This window comes from Rhipicephalus microplus, chromosome 8 (assembly GCF_043290135.1).
Source record: "Rhipicephalus microplus isolate Deutch F79 chromosome 8, USDA_Rmic, whole genome shotgun sequence".
Classification (NCBI taxonomy): domain Eukaryota; kingdom Metazoa; phylum Arthropoda; class Arachnida; order Ixodida; family Ixodidae; genus Rhipicephalus; species Rhipicephalus microplus.
In genome coordinates this window covers 51,183,030-51,202,473 of record NC_134707.1, presented here as the reverse complement: position 1 = coordinate 51,202,473, position 19,444 = coordinate 51,183,030, and the positions used below count along the sequence as shown (strand labels likewise).

The 19,444-nt window shown below is 43.9% G+C and overlaps 2 protein-coding genes across 5 annotated transcripts in view; both read left to right on the top strand.

Annotated features, from left to right (window-relative positions):
• Positions 1-6,309, top strand: part of LOC119164466 (uncharacterized) — a 28,562-nt gene extending 22,253 nt beyond the window's left edge. For 2 of the 3 annotated variants that reach the window (XR_012885602.1, XM_075871786.1), the window contains 2 exons: positions 2,384-2,488; positions 3,910-6,309. Coding sequence is in view for 2 of the 3 variants with exons in the window: in XM_075871786.1 (XP_075727901.1) it covers positions 2,384-2,481 (98 nt within the window). In the remaining variant the exon portion in view is untranslated. The remainder of the gene's footprint in view (positions 1-2,383; positions 2,489-3,909) is intronic. The other variant, XM_075871787.1, reaches the window with a different exon arrangement.
• A 3,486-nt stretch (positions 6,310-9,795) lies between these two features.
• Positions 9,796-19,444, top strand: part of LOC119164465 (uncharacterized) — a 34,444-nt gene continuing 24,795 nt past the window's right edge. The window contains exons 1-4 of one of the 2 annotated variants that reach the window (XM_075871785.1): positions 9,796-10,255; positions 12,167-12,277; positions 15,222-15,329; positions 17,009-17,113. In XM_075871785.1, coding sequence (XP_075727900.1) covers positions 10,165-10,255; positions 12,167-12,277; positions 15,222-15,329; positions 17,009-17,113 — 415 coding nt within the window. In that variant the 5' untranslated portion in view covers positions 9,796-10,164. The remainder of the gene's footprint in view (positions 10,256-12,166; positions 12,278-15,221; positions 15,330-17,008; positions 17,114-19,444) is intronic. The other variant, XM_037416658.2, reaches the window with a different exon arrangement.

The window sequence follows — 19,444 nt, the reverse complement described above, 5'->3', positions numbered from 1 at the left end:
TAGAGAGAGGGAGAGCGTTGGTCTAGCTTGGGTAAGGGAAAGTGCTGTTGTGGCTTGAGGGGAGCAAGTGCCCTGCTGACGCCCATGGAAAGAAACAGACAAAAGAGAACAAGCATAGCCATTTATAGTATAGGAGGAGGTGGGAAAAAGAGAGGCGAGATGGTAAAAGCGTAGATAAGCCAGAACCAGCTCGCTGTCCACCTGCTTTGGTCTGACCTAGTCTTGCCCAAGTTCGTGAAAGTAGCACTAATTTTTTTTCATTTCTTCTCAAACGTGTGCTTGATTTCCAAGCGGTGGCTTACGTTTATTCCTCGAGTCGCTGGAGCTATTGTACCACAGCAGCAAACAACTACAATCAGAATTCACCCGAACCTCGATATAGTGAAACCCGGATATAACGAAATATTGGTTATAACGAGGTAGATGAAAAATAATATTACAATAGATATTGGGTTAGGAATATACCTTTATAAAAACTTTTTCGATATATTGAACTTATTTTCGTGTAAGATGCAAGTTTGTTATTATGAGGATATGGGTGTACAGTCGAGCCCACGTATAGCGGCCCCACTTAAAACGAACTTAAAACGCCGGCCCTGCTTTCGCGCCCCTTTAGTTGTCGCTCTCCCCGACCATTTTTCGTTACGTCCCCCTCCGTCCTTTATACCCCCCCCCCCCCCCTACTCTGAGCGCCCCGCATCGCCAGATGAGGGGCAGATGTCTTCACACTGCTACTGATCTTTCGAAGACCGGTCAGCCATCTCTCTTGTTTTTGATCGCTGGTACTGTCATTGGGGTCGCCGGCCTTGAGTGACCAGACCACTTGCCAACATTGCTGGCCACCGACTGTATCCGATCGTCAACGTCGTGTCTTATCGTATCGCTCTTGCGCACGTGTAGATGCTGCCCCACAGTCACTGATGATTCGCGATTCCTTTGGTGTTTAGGACCTGTTCTCACTTACTTCCCACTTGGCTCAGCGGGCCCCTGCATGTGCACGAAAGTGTAAAAATGGCTGTTAATTTGTGCAGAACGAATTGCGAAATATCGAAGTCGGTGAGGCCAGCACACCTGCCGGTGCGACAGAACGATTCTTTGAACGCCGCCGCACGTGCCATTCCAGGCGGGCGTGCTGTGACCTCTGCGCACGCAGGCACACTTTCAAGTTTTTCTACGTGCGAGTTGCGCGTTTCACGGACCTTTCAAGTAAGCTACCCGATCTGCCTCTTTCCTGCGTGTTTTGGTTTTCAAGGTTGCCTTCCCGCCGTATCCTCTCCTCTCTTCACTCTATCGCAACTGCTTGCTCATCTCTCGCAGATCGGCTCTCTTCTCTTGATTGAAACTCCTTTGTCCGTCTCCACCGCTCTGCAATGCCATGACTTGAATTTAGAAGTTTCGTTTTGTGACTAGAAACGGACCCAGAGCTGTACCACGCGTTCTGGCTAGTGGTCGCGTATGCGCATCTTGCTCACTTTTGGTGTGCGTGTGTGGTCAGGATGACGCACGGGAGGCCTTGCATGCTTCTTCCTGCTGTTCAACAAGACGTCGAAAGTGCGACCGCTTGGCATCCACGCATTGTGTGCCGTGTTGCGGAGTGCTTGCTCATAGCTGTTGACAACCCGGCAGCCAACTTGCCGCTTCGGGCTTCCCGGTATTCATCTGTGGAGATAATGAATATTTCGTGGTCGGCGGTGACAGCTACATGCGCGCAAAAGTGCTTTTGCGAGGCCGACTTTATCGACGTCGGGCCCGATGCCGAGACTGAAGCTTCCGAACAGGACCACTGCGGCGGCGATTTGTGGCAGTGCGTCGTCGACTCCGACATGGGAGGGCGGGTGAGACATCTGATTAAAGCCGATGATGGTACTGACACAGCGGAACCGCGCATAGATTAGGGCATTGTGAATGAAGTACGCGGCAAGAGCGATTTGGAGATATCGGATTGCGAGAACGATGAAACTTTGGAGCCAGTGCCTCATACAGCTTATGCCATGGGCCTCGGCAAAGAGCACGCTGCTGTTTGAAATAAAGTCGAAACCAGCCTTATCGCTTCTGCTCTTATCACAGACTTTTTTCATAGTCTTATCATAGTCTTATCACAGACTTTTTTGGACCAAAAATTTTGTGTTTTGACTCGCAACGTTTTAAAAGCTGTATTTAAAACGAACTTTGGGATACAGCGAACAGATGTCATGTCAGGCTCAGGTTCATTACAAGCGGGCTCGACTGTACATGCATGCATAAGTGGGACCATTGAATCTGTGTATGTGCATTTGCAGTGGACGGCTGTGCATTAGAATGCTTGTTCTCAGCTATATGCAAAACTGTTCCAGTGATATGATCTCTTCAGGCGCCTGCATTTTTGTTGTATTTCATGGTGCAGATTCGGAGACTGGTGATGTGGAACTCTGCTCTCCTCAAAGTATAGAGGAGGAGTGTGGCATTACAGTCGAGGGCCCCAACGTCCCTTCACTGCTTTAGTCACCTTGTAAGTAGTTGTTTTATCCATGCCATGGAGGGATCATATATGTCATGTGTCTTCTGGGATCGATTAAAGGACACTAAAGGCATTAAGTCATCAAGGGTTGTTGCAAAAGTGTTCCAAAAACATGGTAATGCTTGTCTCGGGCTAGGGAAATCTATAGTGCAAAAGAAAGTCTTGTTTTAGTGGTTCGCATACCGTCAGCATGTCTCAAACCACCCACCTCCAATAAGGCTTGTGATGCAGCATTCGAGTGGCTTTTTTTGACCAACTGCAGCATTCTCGAGGTTGACGTCAAGCCCTTTTTTTTGCCGTGAAGCAAACTGGAATGTGGAAGTTACACTTTAATCTAGCTCTTGTAAAATGCTGACATGTTTTTTTTCATCATGGTTAGTTTGAGAACTTTTGATAAATTGTACTGAGGCCCTACTGCATCATTGGGATAACGTACCAGGATGTCCCATTGGTGGTGCAAATCGTGCTCTACATTTTCCCTAATTTCTCGATCATGAAAGCACCGTTGTGCATAATACTGATGTTTTAGACCAGTGGTTCTCAGTCATGGACTGGTGGAAGTGATGGGGGACCCCTTGCAGCGGAGGGGAGGGAATAGGGCGTACGTAGATAAATTAACACAACTGAAGCGTGAAACAGGTGCCTTTTATTGCTTCCAAAAACATCAAACAAACACGCTACATCACTTTATTTTGGACAGTTCATCAATGCGTGGCACGGTACTGCTTAAAGGAAAATGTGGGTGAGGGTTTCACGAATCATAGAAATGGCATCGTGGACCCCTTAGGGTCCGCGGACTGCCATTTGAGAACCACTGTTTTAGACATTCTCGAGCATTTACCTTTCACTATGACATGAAATTTCATTTGTGCCTTCAGCATCTCTCTAATGGCACCAGGAACTGTTTTTTTTATATATTTGGCAGTGGCATGGCATTCATTTTATGCTACTTGCATGTAATTCATGTCATCTTTACATGTCATTTGTGTGCTGTTATGCAATCCACATTTCATCATTCATTGAACACTCGCATTGTCACTCACATTATCTACAGCTTGTCAATTGTGCTGTCCCGACTCTTGCTTAAACTGTCTTGAAAGTGGCACCTGTCAAATTATTTTACTGCACAATATCAGATTGCAAGATGGTAGATTCGTGCTTGACTCTGGCTCCTCTGGCTCAGAAAGAAAGCAACCAAGTGTTGGATTCATACTCGTTACGCCACCTGCTCACCCTTGTTCATAATCGGTCAATAATGTTATAATCAATATCATATAACTCAACAGTTACTAAACAACAAATGACGTTGCCATTCTCTGTTTCTTCTAATTGTCTGTTGATTTCATTGATTGTGTCTTGACCAATTCTTTTACAAATTCATGTTCTAACAAATTTTTTCATATCTCTTCGAGATTGTGTGCAGGGCTAGTCTAGCGCCGTATGAAGTGACCCACAGGGACCATTGTGGGGGCTGTGGCATATGTGGTGGACACGTCAGCAGTGACCAATACCATGAGATGAGATGCACAAACACGTGCACTCCCCAGTGAAACTGCCCGAGTGTGGCATGATGCGACCGGTGCTTCCAAATCTAGTCAGAGCATGAAGTGCCACTGGAATCTGCTATTGGGGGCGCTGTACGCTTGCCCCGACTGTGGCCTGTCTTTCAACTAGAAATCGCATCTCTGAAGCCACAGGGGCAAGCGGCCGTTCCAGTGAATCTGGTGCATTGACCACTTCACCGATCTCAGCCGTGTCAAGATGCACTGGTGTGCGGTACCTGCGGGCAAGTACCTGCACTGCTGCTCGCACCGCAAAAGGTCAGTAGTGCGGTTAGCAGTGCGGGTACTCGCCCTTTTTTATTTTTTATTTATTTTTTATTTATTTATTTTTTTACAATAAATGGTGTGTGTTTGCTTTTTACAAGAAAAATGAGGTAGTTGCGTCTTCAGTCTTCGAGTAATACCTGTGTTACATGGGCACTTCTGAAAGGCTATTCAGTCAATGGCCGTTGAAATTCCTTATATACTCGATCGACACAATGGAGGTGTCACACTGCTACATGGCATGACCGATCAGATCTTGAATGGTTGAGATGTTGAATGGTTCAGGTATTTTTCGCAAGAGTTCTGAGGGTCTGCGTTTTCGTATTCGTGTCACTGAAAGGTAAATCTACTTTAAAACATGTCTGTTTTTGTTTAAACATTACAATGAACTGTTCATTTGGCATGAACACATATTTAGTTCTTAAGCTTTAGAGCTGCGAAACTGTGGTGAGCGGTATGTTGTGTCATGCGACCTCTGGTGTCACGCCATTGTATAAGCATGTTGTGCTTCCGATCAGTACTGCAGGATGGAGTCCCGTCTTAGCGGGTGTCTGCTTTTTAATTTTGTAACTGAAATGACGTGGCGACCTAAGTCACGTGACTTGTGTCACGCTGGCCCAACACCCCTTTTTCCTCTCCTTAAAAACTTCATGCAGTAAACTGAGGACACACTCTAGTCTCGCCGAATGTTCTGTTTCATGTCGTCTCACAACGCCCTCCTGTTGCTAGGCCTTTCCGTCAGTTTGCCGTGGGGCGTGCTGCACTTCTGGCAATACAACACGATACATGGAAGGATGCTATGATGAAGTCGAGCACATTGCTGTTGTCAAGAATAATATGCAGTTTGCACATTTAAATTGGCGAAAATACTTTGTTAAATAGTTTACAATGCTCGCATGTACTTATTTCAAAGAATCCTGGTTAGCTTCCTTTTTCTGGTCGTAAGCACAAGCACATTGTTAATGCGAGGACACTTTTACAGTTACTGCTTTCTTTGCTCAATGGCTATTGAAGTTTGGCAGAGTTGTGTGGTGCTCCAAGACTATTGACTCAATGGCCTTTGAAACGTCCCCTGTGGCAGTTTGCGTATGATCAATGAGTCAATACACTATTAGCCGGAAGGCCAATTGTGCACCCATGTGACATGGGTATAACCTTTCACCCACCAAAGCAATTCAAGGGCTGAATGAATCAATGCCGTTGTCGCTTTGATGTTTTCATGTGGTCATGACGGTGAAGAAAACGGCACTTGAGCTGATAGACAGGAAACTTTATTGGGTGAACTTTGGCTAAGCCCAGGAAACAAAAAGCGAAAGTACAAGCGATACGCTCTGTACACTGATAACAGTGATCACAGTGTTGGCCGTGAATAGGCTGGTCAGGGCAAAGGGGCATTGGCATTTATAGGTGCCTCATCAATAATTCCAGACTCATTATTGGTGGTCGCATTCGTTCAAGAATGAAAAGCACTGGTTTTATTGTGCGCTTGAACTTATCAGAACAACTAACGTAGGGTAGTGTTTTGGGACCTTTACTATTTCTAATATATATAAATGACATCGTTAACGAAATTTTTCCCCCTATTCAAATTAGGCTATTCGCAGACGATTGTATAGGGTTTAACAAAGTTTGTTCTCTTAATGATTAATTAATGCTTAATTCTAGCCTTCAAAACATCTTGTCGTGGTGCGGGCGATGGGGTATGGAATTGAACAAGGAAAAAACAGTCTACATGTCTATAACAAAAAAAAATGAATATGATGTTGTTTGCTTATAACCTAGGATCTACACCGCTCACCAAAGTAATTTGGAATCATCATAACTAGTGACCTAAGTTGGAATAACCACATTTCCAACATATGTAACTCCTCCTTCAAAAAACTGTGTATCCTCAGGCACAAACTAAACCACACTCCTCATTATACTAAAATGCTAGCCTACACTTCACTCATTCGCCCGAAACTAGAATATGCAAGCATCGTATGGGATCCCTACACAAAAACTAACATAAACACTCTAGAGATGATTCAACGCAGAGCAGTTAGGTTCATTTTTTCTAAATATAGAATAACTGACTCTCCCACTAGCCTAATGAAACAACATAATATCCAGACACTTCAGCTTCGAAGGAAAATACACAGGCTAAAATTTCTCTACGAACTGAAAAACAACTCTTTCTCTCTGAACCCACACGCGTATGTGACACCACTTGCAGCATGTCGAACACGGCATCGTCACGAATTTTCTTTAACACCATATAAGACCAGAACTAAGCTTTTCAAATATTCTTTCTTTCTGCGCTCTATAAACGATTGGAATAATCTACATTTATCACAACTAATAAGCACAGATTCCATTGAACATATGTCTACTTGATGTTTTGCCATTGTCATGTTGATTAATCTTTCATTTCTTATTTTTAGTGTTCCTTTTTTTGTATTTCAATTCTTTTTTTTTGTATTTCAAGTGTCTTGCGGGGGTATAGGCAAATGTTTATGCGCATGCAATGTGTTCTTACTTCTGTTATTTCTTTCTGACGTTGTTTTCATTGATTATGTTTTTCGTATTTCTTCAGTGTACATCTTACTTAGTCGTGACTTTCTCCTTTCATTTTTTTGTGATTGCTGTTCATGCATATATATATATATATATATATATATATATATATATATATATATATATATATATATATATATATATATATATATATATATATATATATATATATATATATATATATATTCATGTACTTGCCCTCCTGCTTGGACCCAAAGAGGGTCTGCAGTATTGTATAAATAAATAAATAAATAAATAAATAAATAAATAAATAAATAAATAAATAAATGCGAATGCTTGACATTTCAGTGCAGCGTGTGCTAGACAGTGGTTACACGTTTAACGGGCATTTGCATGAAAATAGAAGAAGCAGTGTGTGTGGCGATATGTCGATGTCGTGTAAAAAAAAAAAAAGACAGATTTTGCAAGAAACAAGAGAAATTTCTCATCCGAGCGAGGAACCCTTCTGTGTAATCATATCTTGTCAACATGATGCGTCTTGTTTATGTGTTTGTTTGCAATGCTGCCAACACAGCGCAATGGAAAGTTAGGCGACCGAGCTTTCACTCGGTAACACGAAGAGGCACCAGAAAGATGCCACTGTAGAAACTGCAGGATGACGCGTTTCCAGTGAATGGCAACTTGTGACATGAAAGGTGTGAAAAAGACGACGCGGAATGAAAATTACGGGCGGTGGTGCTTCTAGCAACTGCTCGGCTACTCGGAGTGTTCTTCGAATTTCCGCTCTGTGTTGTACTGTTCAATGTGGCAGTGTTAAGAAACTGATTTTGCAGAAATGTCGCTGTCATTATTTTTTGAGCAAAAAATTATCTTGTCCATAACTGAGATATCGAGAAAGATGCAAATAAATTTTCAATAGAAAGTTTTGGTTCGAAATTATAATCATGAGCCTGTATGGTGTTTTTGTCATTGCTTGAAACTGCTTTAAACCTTGATATAAAAATTAACCCAGATATAATGAAGCATCAGTTATAACGAAGGAAATAAAAAACAGTCTTGCAGTAAATATATTGTTAGGTATATATCTTTATAATGAATTTTTGGATATACATAACTTAATTTTCATGTAATATGCAACTTTGTTACAACGAGGTTAGAGTTATCAAAATCAAGGAGGAAGAAGCCTTCATAGCGCATGTAATATTGCGTGGCAGAATCCTAGAATTGCACCAGGCGTCGAAACAAGTGAACTGTGCAAAAAGTGGGAGGCTTTAAGCTGCCCACCCCAGCAAAAAGCGTGCAGCTGCGCAAGTGCGCGGGGCTCCGTCTGGATGAGTAGTAATTAGCAAAAAAAAGAACCGTAGCGTAGTGGGTGCTTTGCAACTGTGCAATGAGTAGATGTGCAAGAATACTTTGAAAGGGTCAATGTTACGCAACAAAAGCTCCTTTCTTTGCGGCAGGGTTGGCGAAAGTCAAGTGTTCTTTAAGTTTTAAGCCATTTTTTTGTTTATACTGCCGTCAATTCAAGACAATGGCAAGAAGTTGTGTGAAGACAGTATATAGTAATACTAATCGCATTAACCTACACTATATGCTTAATGTTACCTTGTGGTTTGCTGTACTCTAAAAAAAAATGCATATAACCGTTTACGCATTCAATCTAGTCCCCATCGGCAAAACACAATTCACTTGCAGTTTGATTTTGAAAGAAAATCAAGTCTTCGAATTTGTAAAAGTATTCGTTGCACAAGGCAGAGCATGTCTCTAAAGTTCCACACACAAGGTATGAGGAATTATGCTAATTTTCATCATTGTGCAAGCCATAAGGGCATTTTAGTGTTGGCTGTTATAATACTTAATTATTCCTTCTGCATGGTTATATTTTGTTCTTATCATATATTGCTCACTCTGCTTAATATAGGTACTGCACCATATATATTAGCCATTAAGTGTGGAGAAATAAATGGCATTAGAGTGGAGCCCATAATTTTTATTCAACTTGCGAGTGCGGTACCTAATGGTTATTAGTATTTGTTGTCACCATTTGGTGCACAGGTAATGTAGCCAGAAACTGGATTGATACAGTGGTATCTTCAACTGCGTTGCAAAGTTAAAGATACCTTTACTTTTGTTCGCCCTATCTTTATTCGAAATAATTTTCTGCAAGTGATCTGATAACATCATTGTCAAATTGCCTCGTTAAAGCTTGAGCATCACCAATTAATTTTTTAGTGGGAATATTCTGCAAACTTTTCAATAAGTGGGATCTACATTTTAGGGGGAGAGAGTGAAAATTTATTAGACGGCTGAGAAGTCGGCCTGAGCTAGTTCGCTCTAGCCTATGCTACTCACAGGGAAAAAAAAGGAGGAGGAGGAATAAATGAGGAAGAACCTCCCTGTCCTTCCTCATTTATTCCTCCTCCTTTTTTTTTTTTCATAATGATATGTAATCTTCACTGGGTGGGAGCCGAGTGTGCATGTATTGTGAGCCCCTCGGGAGAAAGTTCCGAGGAATGTTACGCTTGGTGTCCGCGGCTGACGAAACATAACCAAGCGGTTGTTTTGCCTGATGACATCATCATCATCAGCGTGACTACGCCCACTGCAGGGCGAAGGCCTCTCCCATGCAGGGGCCCTCGCCCCCACTGCCCATGCAGGGCATGGCTACGTGCCCGGCCCATGTCCATTTCTTCTTCTTGATTTCAACTATAATATCCTTAGCCCCGGTTTGTTTTCTGACCCACACTGCTCTCTTCTTGTCTCTTAAGGTTACGCCTATCATTTTCCTTTCCACCGCTCGCTGCGTCAATTCAAGCTAAATCCTCTATGTAAGCCTCCAGGTTTCTCCTCCGTAGGTAAGTGGCTTGTTGAAACGAAAACAAACAAACTTGTTGGTGTTTACGTCGCAAAATTATGATAATTATATACTATAGAAGGGCTCCAATTTGATCATCCGGTGTTCGTTAACGTGCATTTCGTAATGGTTCAACTAGCCCAACTTGTAGCTCTCTGTTAAGACGTAAATACACGGCCCTCTGGCCTCGGGCCTTTTCCGAAAAGCGGCCACCGCAGCCCGTATGCGATCCCGCGACCTCGGCATTCAAGCACCCCAACTACACTACCATAACCGCTGGACCGCCCCTAAGAGTTCGGGACATACGCGCGCGTTCAAGCCCATATGTTCAGGCCCACATGTTCAACAAAGGCAAGGATACCATAGTAGTCAAACCTTCCCACAAAATCCTGCATCAAAACAAAAACAACGCGGCGGAAACCGGAACCGAAACTTCATTTCTCGGCAGCCAGTCGTCGTAAACATCAGTTATGGCAGCGCCTTTGATTATTATGCTTTTATCGATGCTCATGGACGAAGCAGAACATGACAGAGGTAGCGAGAAAAGAAATGACGCTGGCGGTAAGTTGTTTTCTGCCGTGTGACCGACTTTGCATGTCTCACAGTAATAACTTGTCACGCGGACTTGCCCGCTCTCGGTAATTAGTGTGGACGCGTGCTACGTGAAGCCGTGTGCCGCCGCCGTCGTAGCGTTCTTGTGGTCGCTGTTTAACTAGCTTTCTTTGCAAAGGATAATACGCTCGCCTAGGGGCGCGTTCAGGCAGGTGATATGCAATAACGAAAGCTGGTGCTGTTTGAGCTTTTTGTCGGCGCTAACGACGCCTGGCTTTAGAGTCGCCTCCCACCAGTGCATACACGCGGACCGTCATAGTAATCTTTGTGCTCGTGTTTGCTAAGTCCGTTGTGCTTGTAAGCACTGCAAGACTGATATTTCACCGAGGAAGTGTTGAAGTTGTGCTTTGTTTATTGACGTCGATGTTCTATCTGTCGGCTTCGCTCGAAAAATGCGAGGTGGCAAACGCGGTTCGTGCGAAGCCGAGTGCATGATTAAACCAGTTCCACATGGTGGTGCTCGTGCGATGTTTCGCGGGGTATGAGGCGAGTCTGGTTAATGTGCATAGGATCGGCTGTCGTGGCTGGCAATGACGGAGGTGCGAGACACTCATGCTTTTACCGCTGTTCGCGTCGGTCTACGAAAGAAGTGAACAGGACAGTAGATCCTAAAACTAACCGGCAAACACCCAACTTTGAAGCCACAGAAGCGAATGCAACCACACAAGATGAACATAATCCAGAACGTTGAAAAGTTACAAGAAATATATAAAACGCGGGGTAACATACCATTAAAAAAAGGCATGCGCTGTAGGTAGCTTATTTGAGACAGAGAGGGAGGGCCAGCTTTTTAATTTTTTTCCCTGTTTGTCACATGTATGTGGTACGTGACAAATAAGCTTGCAGCTGATAGTCTGTCCTGTCCTTGTTTGCTTGTCGCTTGCGGTCCCTACTGTGCGGTATACATCGGCCTGCTGACACATTTGTCATTCACCCTCTGAATTTCTGCAGCCTCTTAAAATTTTCCGAAGGATTTGCTCGCCATAACTGGCGAAAACAGTGCTACTCTCAAAATGGGGGAGAGTGGCCACAGTCTCGGCAGTGCATCGCTAAATGACTGCAGGCGCCTGCTGACAGTTTCTGCTAGTGCTCTCCGAGACGGACATTGAGGCACCTGCCTGTTTGTCCGACATAGTACTTGCTGCGTAAGAGTGGTGTGGAGTACATGACTGCTTGCTCACGCGACATAAAACATTCTTTTCCTACACTTGACCAATCTTCCTTTCGCGTGCAGTGGCGCCGATCGGTGGCTTGACGTAGCACGCAGCTCGTCCATTAGTCTAAACCAGTCACGGCGACAGGCTATGCCTTCTCCTCCCTCCTCCCTGAGAGGGTGAAGTGAGCGAGGCCACGCAAAAATTTGAAACTAGGTAAAACCGATGTCCTTGCCCCTGTAACTTCTTTAATATAGCACGTATTCACAGAATCCTTGCGGCAGCATGTTCACAAAGCAAAAGTGCGCATCCTTCTCTTTGTAACAATTTTTGGACTTCGAGCTTGTTTACTGGCCCTTTAATGGAACATGACTATGCTCACATCCATTCTCGTTATGCAGTCACTTGGTGGTGCCATCTGGAAATGTTGGGGGGGGGGGGGGTGAGTTCGAGTTAGATTACTTGTGTGTAGATATGTCTGGATATGGTGTTGCATTGCTGCGTTCAAAGTCGTGGCTTCGATTGCTGGCTCTGGTAGACCTTTTCAGGAAGGGTAGGAAAGGAAGTGATAGTTCACCACAATTTGCTCTCTCTTTCGAAAAACATCGGTGTTTTCCTCTCTGGGAAAGGCGTTCCAGCTCTAGCCGCTCTCAGATCTTTTTGGTACATATAAGTCGTCTGAAAATTTTCTTTTTTTTTTTTGCAGAGGCTGACCGAAGGGATGACAACGATGGAGCTCGCACACAAGAGATCCAGAGTGAAGAGGTCATCTGTGAAGTCGACAGCTTTAATGTTGCTTCACCTCCGGAATCCTCCTGTAAGTCCCTGCTGCATTCAAGCTGTTGTAAATTGAATAAACATGCCTCTTCTGTCATAGTGTCATCACATTTCAGTACTATACTTATACCCCTGTCACACTGGAGTTGCTAATGTCATTAGGTTGCCCTACCGTGGTGGTCTAGTGGCTACGGTATTCGGCTGCTGAACCGCAGGTCGCAGCATCGAATATAGGCTGCATTTCCGATGGAGGCGGAAATGTTGTGGGCTCGTGCGCTCAGATTTGGGTGCATGTTAAAGAACCCCAGGCGGTCGAAATTTCCGGAGCCTCCACTACGGCGTCTCATGATCATATGGTGGTTTTGCGACTTCAAACCCCACATATCAATGTCATTTTGTTCAAATGTCATTCAGAGCAACGAATGCCATTTGATCCGTGGTGTTGCTACGCACGAAAAAGTAATGTAATTCTTTCATGGTATCGATGTTGATAGTTCAGAAAAAAAAATGGCCGGACAGTTGAGGTAGGTACATGTATAGTGACAGAAAAGTGAAGCTATTCATTTTTAAAAACATGCGGGAAGTTTTTTGGCTAAATAGTTGCGTGTAGAAATTGTATATCGCAGAATATATGGCCACCATAAACCAAGATTATCTGTTTAACGAGTGGCCACAGCCGATTAAATGAACACAAGCACGTTGACATGTGTGGCGTGAGGATAAAAAAAAAGAAGTAACATGCACAAGAGGTATAGTTTGTGGTGCAACTGCACACTTGAAAACCCACAGCGTTCCGCGTTTGTTCACTTTAAAACACGGTCTTGAATGCGTCTATGTAAACAAATAGCTTGCAGCGGAACTGTCATAGCCTTATGAAAGCAACCGTCTCCGCCTGTGCTCATTGCGCTCGTGCAGCTGATGCCATCACTGCAGATACTGGCATACACAGGCACAGAGCCGTCTGCTTGTTTACATCATGACAGCGCCGGTGGCCAAATGCCACTGAAGTGGAGAGTAACGACATTTTATGACAGCCTTCTGTACTCCTGTCTTCGTTAAAATGTTAGATGCCTTAAAAAAAAGGTCCCAGTTTCGGCACAAGACCTAAGCAATGAATGCGATAGCAACACATCACACTGTTATACGCAGGAAGATTGGGATAGTTAGGAACCAAATGTAGTGAACACTGTCGAATGTGTGTTGAGCTGCAGCATTTCTTGCACGCGCAGCAGCACGTTCTTCCTGTGTATGGGCAGGTATGAGAGTCCGCCTTGCTCCAGTATGACTTGCATTCAGTTGGAGCTGTTCCGCAGGTGTTCGTACAACACGTGGTGGCGTCAAAAAGGCCGAAATACATGCAGAATTTTTGCCGCCATTTCTCAGGCATATCTTTCCTTGGCGTCAGTCGACATCAATAATACCGGTGACGGTAGCAAAAAGTACAGTTCTAATGCACTTGACTGAAACGTCCACCTTGGATTGTCCTAGACATTGCAGTGTGGGCGTCGATGCTGGAAGCAGCCGGGGATTGGCCATGAAACCGGCAGTTAATGTGTAAGTGCATAACTATATGCGAGACATACGAGTTTTGTTCAAGAATGCTTCTTTTAGGTCCATTGAAAGTAAACCTGTTGTTAATCATGTACATATATAGCTCGCCGTTAGTGATATGGATAGCATGAGCGACACAGCCTAGTTGGTTAACGCAGCACGCTGAGTAACGAGGCATCGCTGGTTCACATCTCCAGTGGGGTGTGAAGCGTACAGACACGAGTGTACAACAGTGAACAACGTTTATTGGGAGCGAGGCTTTTTATATCCTCTGAAGGGTATGCGCACACAACGTACGCAGTGGCAGTGACGTGTGCAAATGACGATGCATCAGGGTGCCTTGGAATTTTGTTCTTCAGATTTTTTTTGCACCTTTTATATATATATGTGCACACATACACATACCTGCCAATTCTCCCAAATTGTCCAGGAGGCTCTTGAAATTCGACCTAGTTTCTCAATTGTTCGAATGCCACATCGAATCTCCCGAAAAGTGAGCGCCATAGCAAAGCCGGTTTTTTATTAACCACGCGCGCACGTCGACCTTTGCTGCTGTGACAGTTCCGGTGCTGTGGAAGAGCACCCACTCTTACACTTCAAGTTCGTTGTGACCATACCGTAGAGTACTGTACCGTGTGCCACCATTTAAGCAGTTTTGGAAGTGGCGAGTATACAATCAGTGCCACTGCAACGGTGAATGCGTTTCTCTAATTCACTCGGATAACTTAAGCATTCTTGAATGACTTACACAATTGAAATCATTGGATTGCTTAAGTTGTTAGATTCTAATGACATTATAGATCACTGTTTAGCAGCTGTGTAATGTCATTAGGTGCGAATGTCACTCCATCCCAATGACATTAAACTGTCCAGTGTGGCAGGAGTATTAGCTGTATGAGTTGTTTCAGAGTTGATGTACGAAATTCCTGGGTGGTGCTGCGTTGGACACCCCATTCTCCGCCATAATCTGTGCTTTCTGGGTTAATCCTTGTGTCCGCAAAGAAGCTGTCGAAATTTAATTGAAATACCTTGCATATATACCCGGTACAATGCCTGATCCAAAGTGCATCACGTAAAGCAAGTGTGGGAACCTGTGCTGCTGCACACCTATCTCCGTGATAGTGTGTGCGTAGCGTAAATCCCTATAGGGAAGGATTGTGCGAATTACTTTGTTGAATAGGCATGCATTCAGTGTTTCTATTAGCTTTTGTTGGGCAAATAAAAACGATGGAAGAAACAGTGCAAACGACGGGAGGGGAGAAGGGGCCGCATATTTGGAATTTCCCGAAAGTGTGAGGGGAGTGCTTGCTCGGGTTTTTACTGTAGTCTGAGAGTTTATACCAGCCGGCATCCAAAGAAACTACTCTCATGCGCACGAAAGCGAGGATTTCACTGCTGATGCTGCGAAACTGCAAATTTCTCCTTTTTTGCAGGCCCTACCCCAGTTAACGATGAGATTGGCCTCTTGTTGCCAAAGCGCGAGCCTGAAGAAATCGTCTGTGCAGTGGATTGCACAGACGGCTATTTCCCGACCCACATTGGTGAGTAGGGTCGCTCATTTGTGTTGCCTGAAATTTGTCTATTTTGGAGAGCTCTTTGTCTTTATGAATGTCGTTCTGTTGATTGCTGGAATTGTGTTGCAGACCGCATGCATTCTCTGAGGCTCATTAACTGCTGAATTATATCTGTTCATATCATATCAGAAGCACCTAGCGTGGCCCCGCCGCGGTGGTCTAGTGGCTAAGGTACTCGGCTGCTGACCCGCAGGTCGCGGGATCGAATCCCAGCTGCGGCGGCTGCATTTTCTATGGAGGAGAAATTGCTGTGGGCCCCGTGTGCTCAGATTTGGGTGCACGCTCAAGTATTCCAGGGGGTCAAAATTTCTCGGAGCCCTCCACTACGGTGTCTCTCATAATCATATGTTGGTTTTGGGACGTTAAACCCCACATATCAATCAATCAATCAATCAGCACCTAGTGTGGAAATGTCGCCCATCACACTACTATGATGGAAGATTTACATATGTAATACCTTTCAGCTGACACGGTGCTTCTTTTCAGAAAATGTTGTTATGAAAAGAATGGTTCATTGATAAAAAGCTTCGGGTGATTGGAACAAATTGTTGCAATGTGTTGTCACTAACAGTAGACACCAAGTTTGGGAGGGCTGAATTAAGCTGAAGTCACAATGCAAGCTGTGAGAAAGAAAAAAAAAAGGGGCAGATGCTAAAAAAAATGTTTGGAGAAAGACAGTGAAAATTGGTCATGATAATGATATTCTTCTACTTTTATAGACCCCTGCATATGAATTTGCACTAAGGGAAAAAATCTGTCAATGCTACTTTCTATGTGGCGCCCAAAGAAGCATGAAAGCTCGTTAGCTAAGATAATCGGGACATGAGATTTTTTGGTGGGTCAGAGAGTATCATTGCTTGACATTTAAAGTGTTATGCTGCATGAAAACGTGTGTTTGCAAGACAATAGTCAGTAGGCTTTTAGCCAGCCTTTATGTTCTATTTTTATTGGCCCTGTAGACATTAAAATTGTACAGTAAACTGGCTGCGTGCTAACCGTTGCTTGCTCACAAGGAATTCTGTGACAAATTTTCACTGAGAACACATAGAATAAGAGTGAATTTGTATGGATAATAATATCTAGAAATGAAGGAGGGCCAGCTATTCCGGAGTTGTGTTTTGTCAATAGTGACTTTTGTTGAGGAAGCCTTGCGACAAAGTATGTTTCAATTCGTAACCAAAGATGGCAGCATACTTCAAGCAGAACGCTTTGTATCCTTGCCAAGAAGGACAAGATGAAATTTCTTTGTATAGCACAGCTTCATTTTATAACGTCGTGAGCTAATAAAAAAAAAGGCATGCTTTTGTGAGCAACAGCGTATCACAGTAGCATCGACGGCTGTCTAGACAGACACAGACACTTGGTGCATTTCGGTGATAAACACTTTGTAGTAGTTAGTCAATGCAAAGGTTTTTCTTAGTTTACCATCTCAACCGCACAGAGAGAGAGAGAGAGAGAAATAGGAACAGCAGAGAGGTTAACCAAGGTTGGCTCGGTTGGCTACGCTTCTGTCTAATGCTTACCTCTAGGTTAGTCCATTCTTGTACCACCACTGCAAGGTGCCCACATTTTTTTTTTGTCACACGCCAACTGCTCCAGTAACATATCTCTTTATGTCTACATGTTTGCTTGATTTGTACATGCAGATTCGAGTGACAGTAATGTGGAACCCTACTCTCCCAAGAGTGAGATGGAGGAGCCTGGCATTAGAACCGAAGGCCCCTATGGCCCTCCACTGTTTGGCCATCCCGGTAAGTACCTATTCGATATGAGTTGCTCAAGCATCGTAGCGAAATTATGTCGCATGCTCTCTGGTATGGGGTGGATTCCTGGCAGGCTAGCCTCAGGCACAACCGTTGGGCAAATAAAGTTTATTAATCATCAGCCTGACTACACCCACTGCAGGACAAACGCCTCTTCCATGTTCAGCCAGTGAACTCAATCCTGTGTTGCGGCTGCCACTTTATACCTGCAAACTTTCTAATCTTTGCACACCTAACCTTTGGTCTCCCATTCACCCACTTGCTTTCTCTTGGAATCCAGTCAGTTACCATTAATTACCCGTAGCTGTCCTGCCTACGCGCTACATGCCCGGCCCATGTCCACTTCTTCTTCTTGATTTCAACTATGGTATCGTTAACCCAAATTTCTTCCCTGACCCATTCTGCTCTCTTCTAGTCTCTTATGGTTACACCTATGATTTTCCTTTCCATTGCTCGCTGCGTTGTCCTCAACTTAAGTTGAACCCTCTTTGTAAGCCTCCAGGTTTCTGCTCCGCTGGCAAGTACCAGTAAGATGCAGCAGTTATATCTTGAGGGATAGTGACAATCAACCAATCATGATTTGAAAATGCTTGCCGAAAGAGCTCCGCCCTATTCTAATTCTAGTCACTTCAATCTCGTTGTTCACCTCTGCGGTTACTACTTGTTTCTAAGTTCACATACTTCTTTACTTATTCAAGTGCACTGCTACCTATCTCGAAGTGCTGCTCTCTTCTGAGGTTTTTGTACATTACTTTCGTTTTCTGCAGATTAATATTAAGACCTACCTTTCTGCTGTCCTTGTCCAATTCAGTTATCATGAATTGCAATTCGTCCCCGAAGTTGCTCAGCAATGCAATGTCATCTGCGAAGCGCAGGTTACTAAGGTAATCTCTAGTAACTTGTATCACTAACTCTTCCCATTCCAGGCCTCCTGTAAGCATGTGGTAAATAGCATTGGGGAGATTCTGTACCCTTGTCTTACATCCTTCTTGATTGGTATTCTATCGCTTTCTTTATGGAGCATTATGGTGGTAGTTGATCCGCTGTAGATTTTCTCCAGGATGTTTATATATGCCATGTCGGCGCTCTGATTCGGCAGTGTCTGAATGACTCCTGATATCTCTACTGAATTAAATGCCTTCTTGTAACATATGAAACCTATGTATAGGGATTGGGTGTATTCTGAGCATTTATTCATCACCTGATTGATAGTATGAATGTGGTCAATTATTGAGTAGCCTGTTCGAAATCCTGCTTGTTCCTTTGGTTGATTGAATTCTATTGTTGTCTTAATTTCTTTTAGCAATTACCTTCATGAATAGCTTGTATATTAGTTACAATGCCTGCCACCCTTTCATTTATGCTATGGTCTTCTACTATGTTACCAGCTATATTTCTGTGGGTAAGGAACCCCACCTCCACTTCTCGTCTGTCAGCAAAGCCACGATAGCAAAAAATGTGCCCATTCTATAGCACTGTATATGCCTCATCTGTACTTCTAACCTCACTGAGCCCTATTACATTCCATTTAACACCCTCTAGCACCTCGAATAGCACAGGTAGACTTGCTTCACTAGATAAGGTTCTAGCGTTGAACGTTGCCAAGTTGAGCTTCTAATGGTGGCCCAGGGATTCTTAGCACCCTCTGCTGCGTCGCAGATCTGACCACTGTCATGGTCAGTTGCTTTGCAGGCGCTGAGGTCTGAGGGCCAAGGGTTAATTGGCGTATCTATGTGGTAGGTAGTGGCCAGATACTGCACCAGCTAGGGTGGCCAATCCTTCTCTGGTGAGGGAGTGCAGGAGCGGCGGAGGTCACCGGTGAGGCTGCACCTTTGGCCTCTTCATTCAATTTTATCATCACAGGGATAACTATTTTTTTTTAATCCGGTGGGAAAGTTTATTCAACTCAACTATTTGGTATCACCGGCAAGTTATTCATGTCGTGCCATTTATTTTGAGGTTATTCTTGTCATGTGTGCGTGTCATACGTTCACTGTCATGTGTTTTATTTTGTCGTTTATTCAAAGTGTGGACGATATCATGTTATCTTTGCCTTGTCATATGTGCAGGGTCATTTTGTGTTTTGAACTTCACTTCCGATTCCTTTTGCATACCTTCCAGCTCCCCCGATTTGCCGCGGGATTCTAGATTCCTTACTAATCTCGTCATTTGTACAACTGCGACCATAAATTTTTCAGTAAACTGTATCAAATCGATCACAAAACGACTAGTAAAACAGCGGTTACCGGGGCAACATGAACTTATTTGCATGACGCATAAAAAAAAAAGGGTAGTGCATGCAGTTCTAAAGGTTTGTTA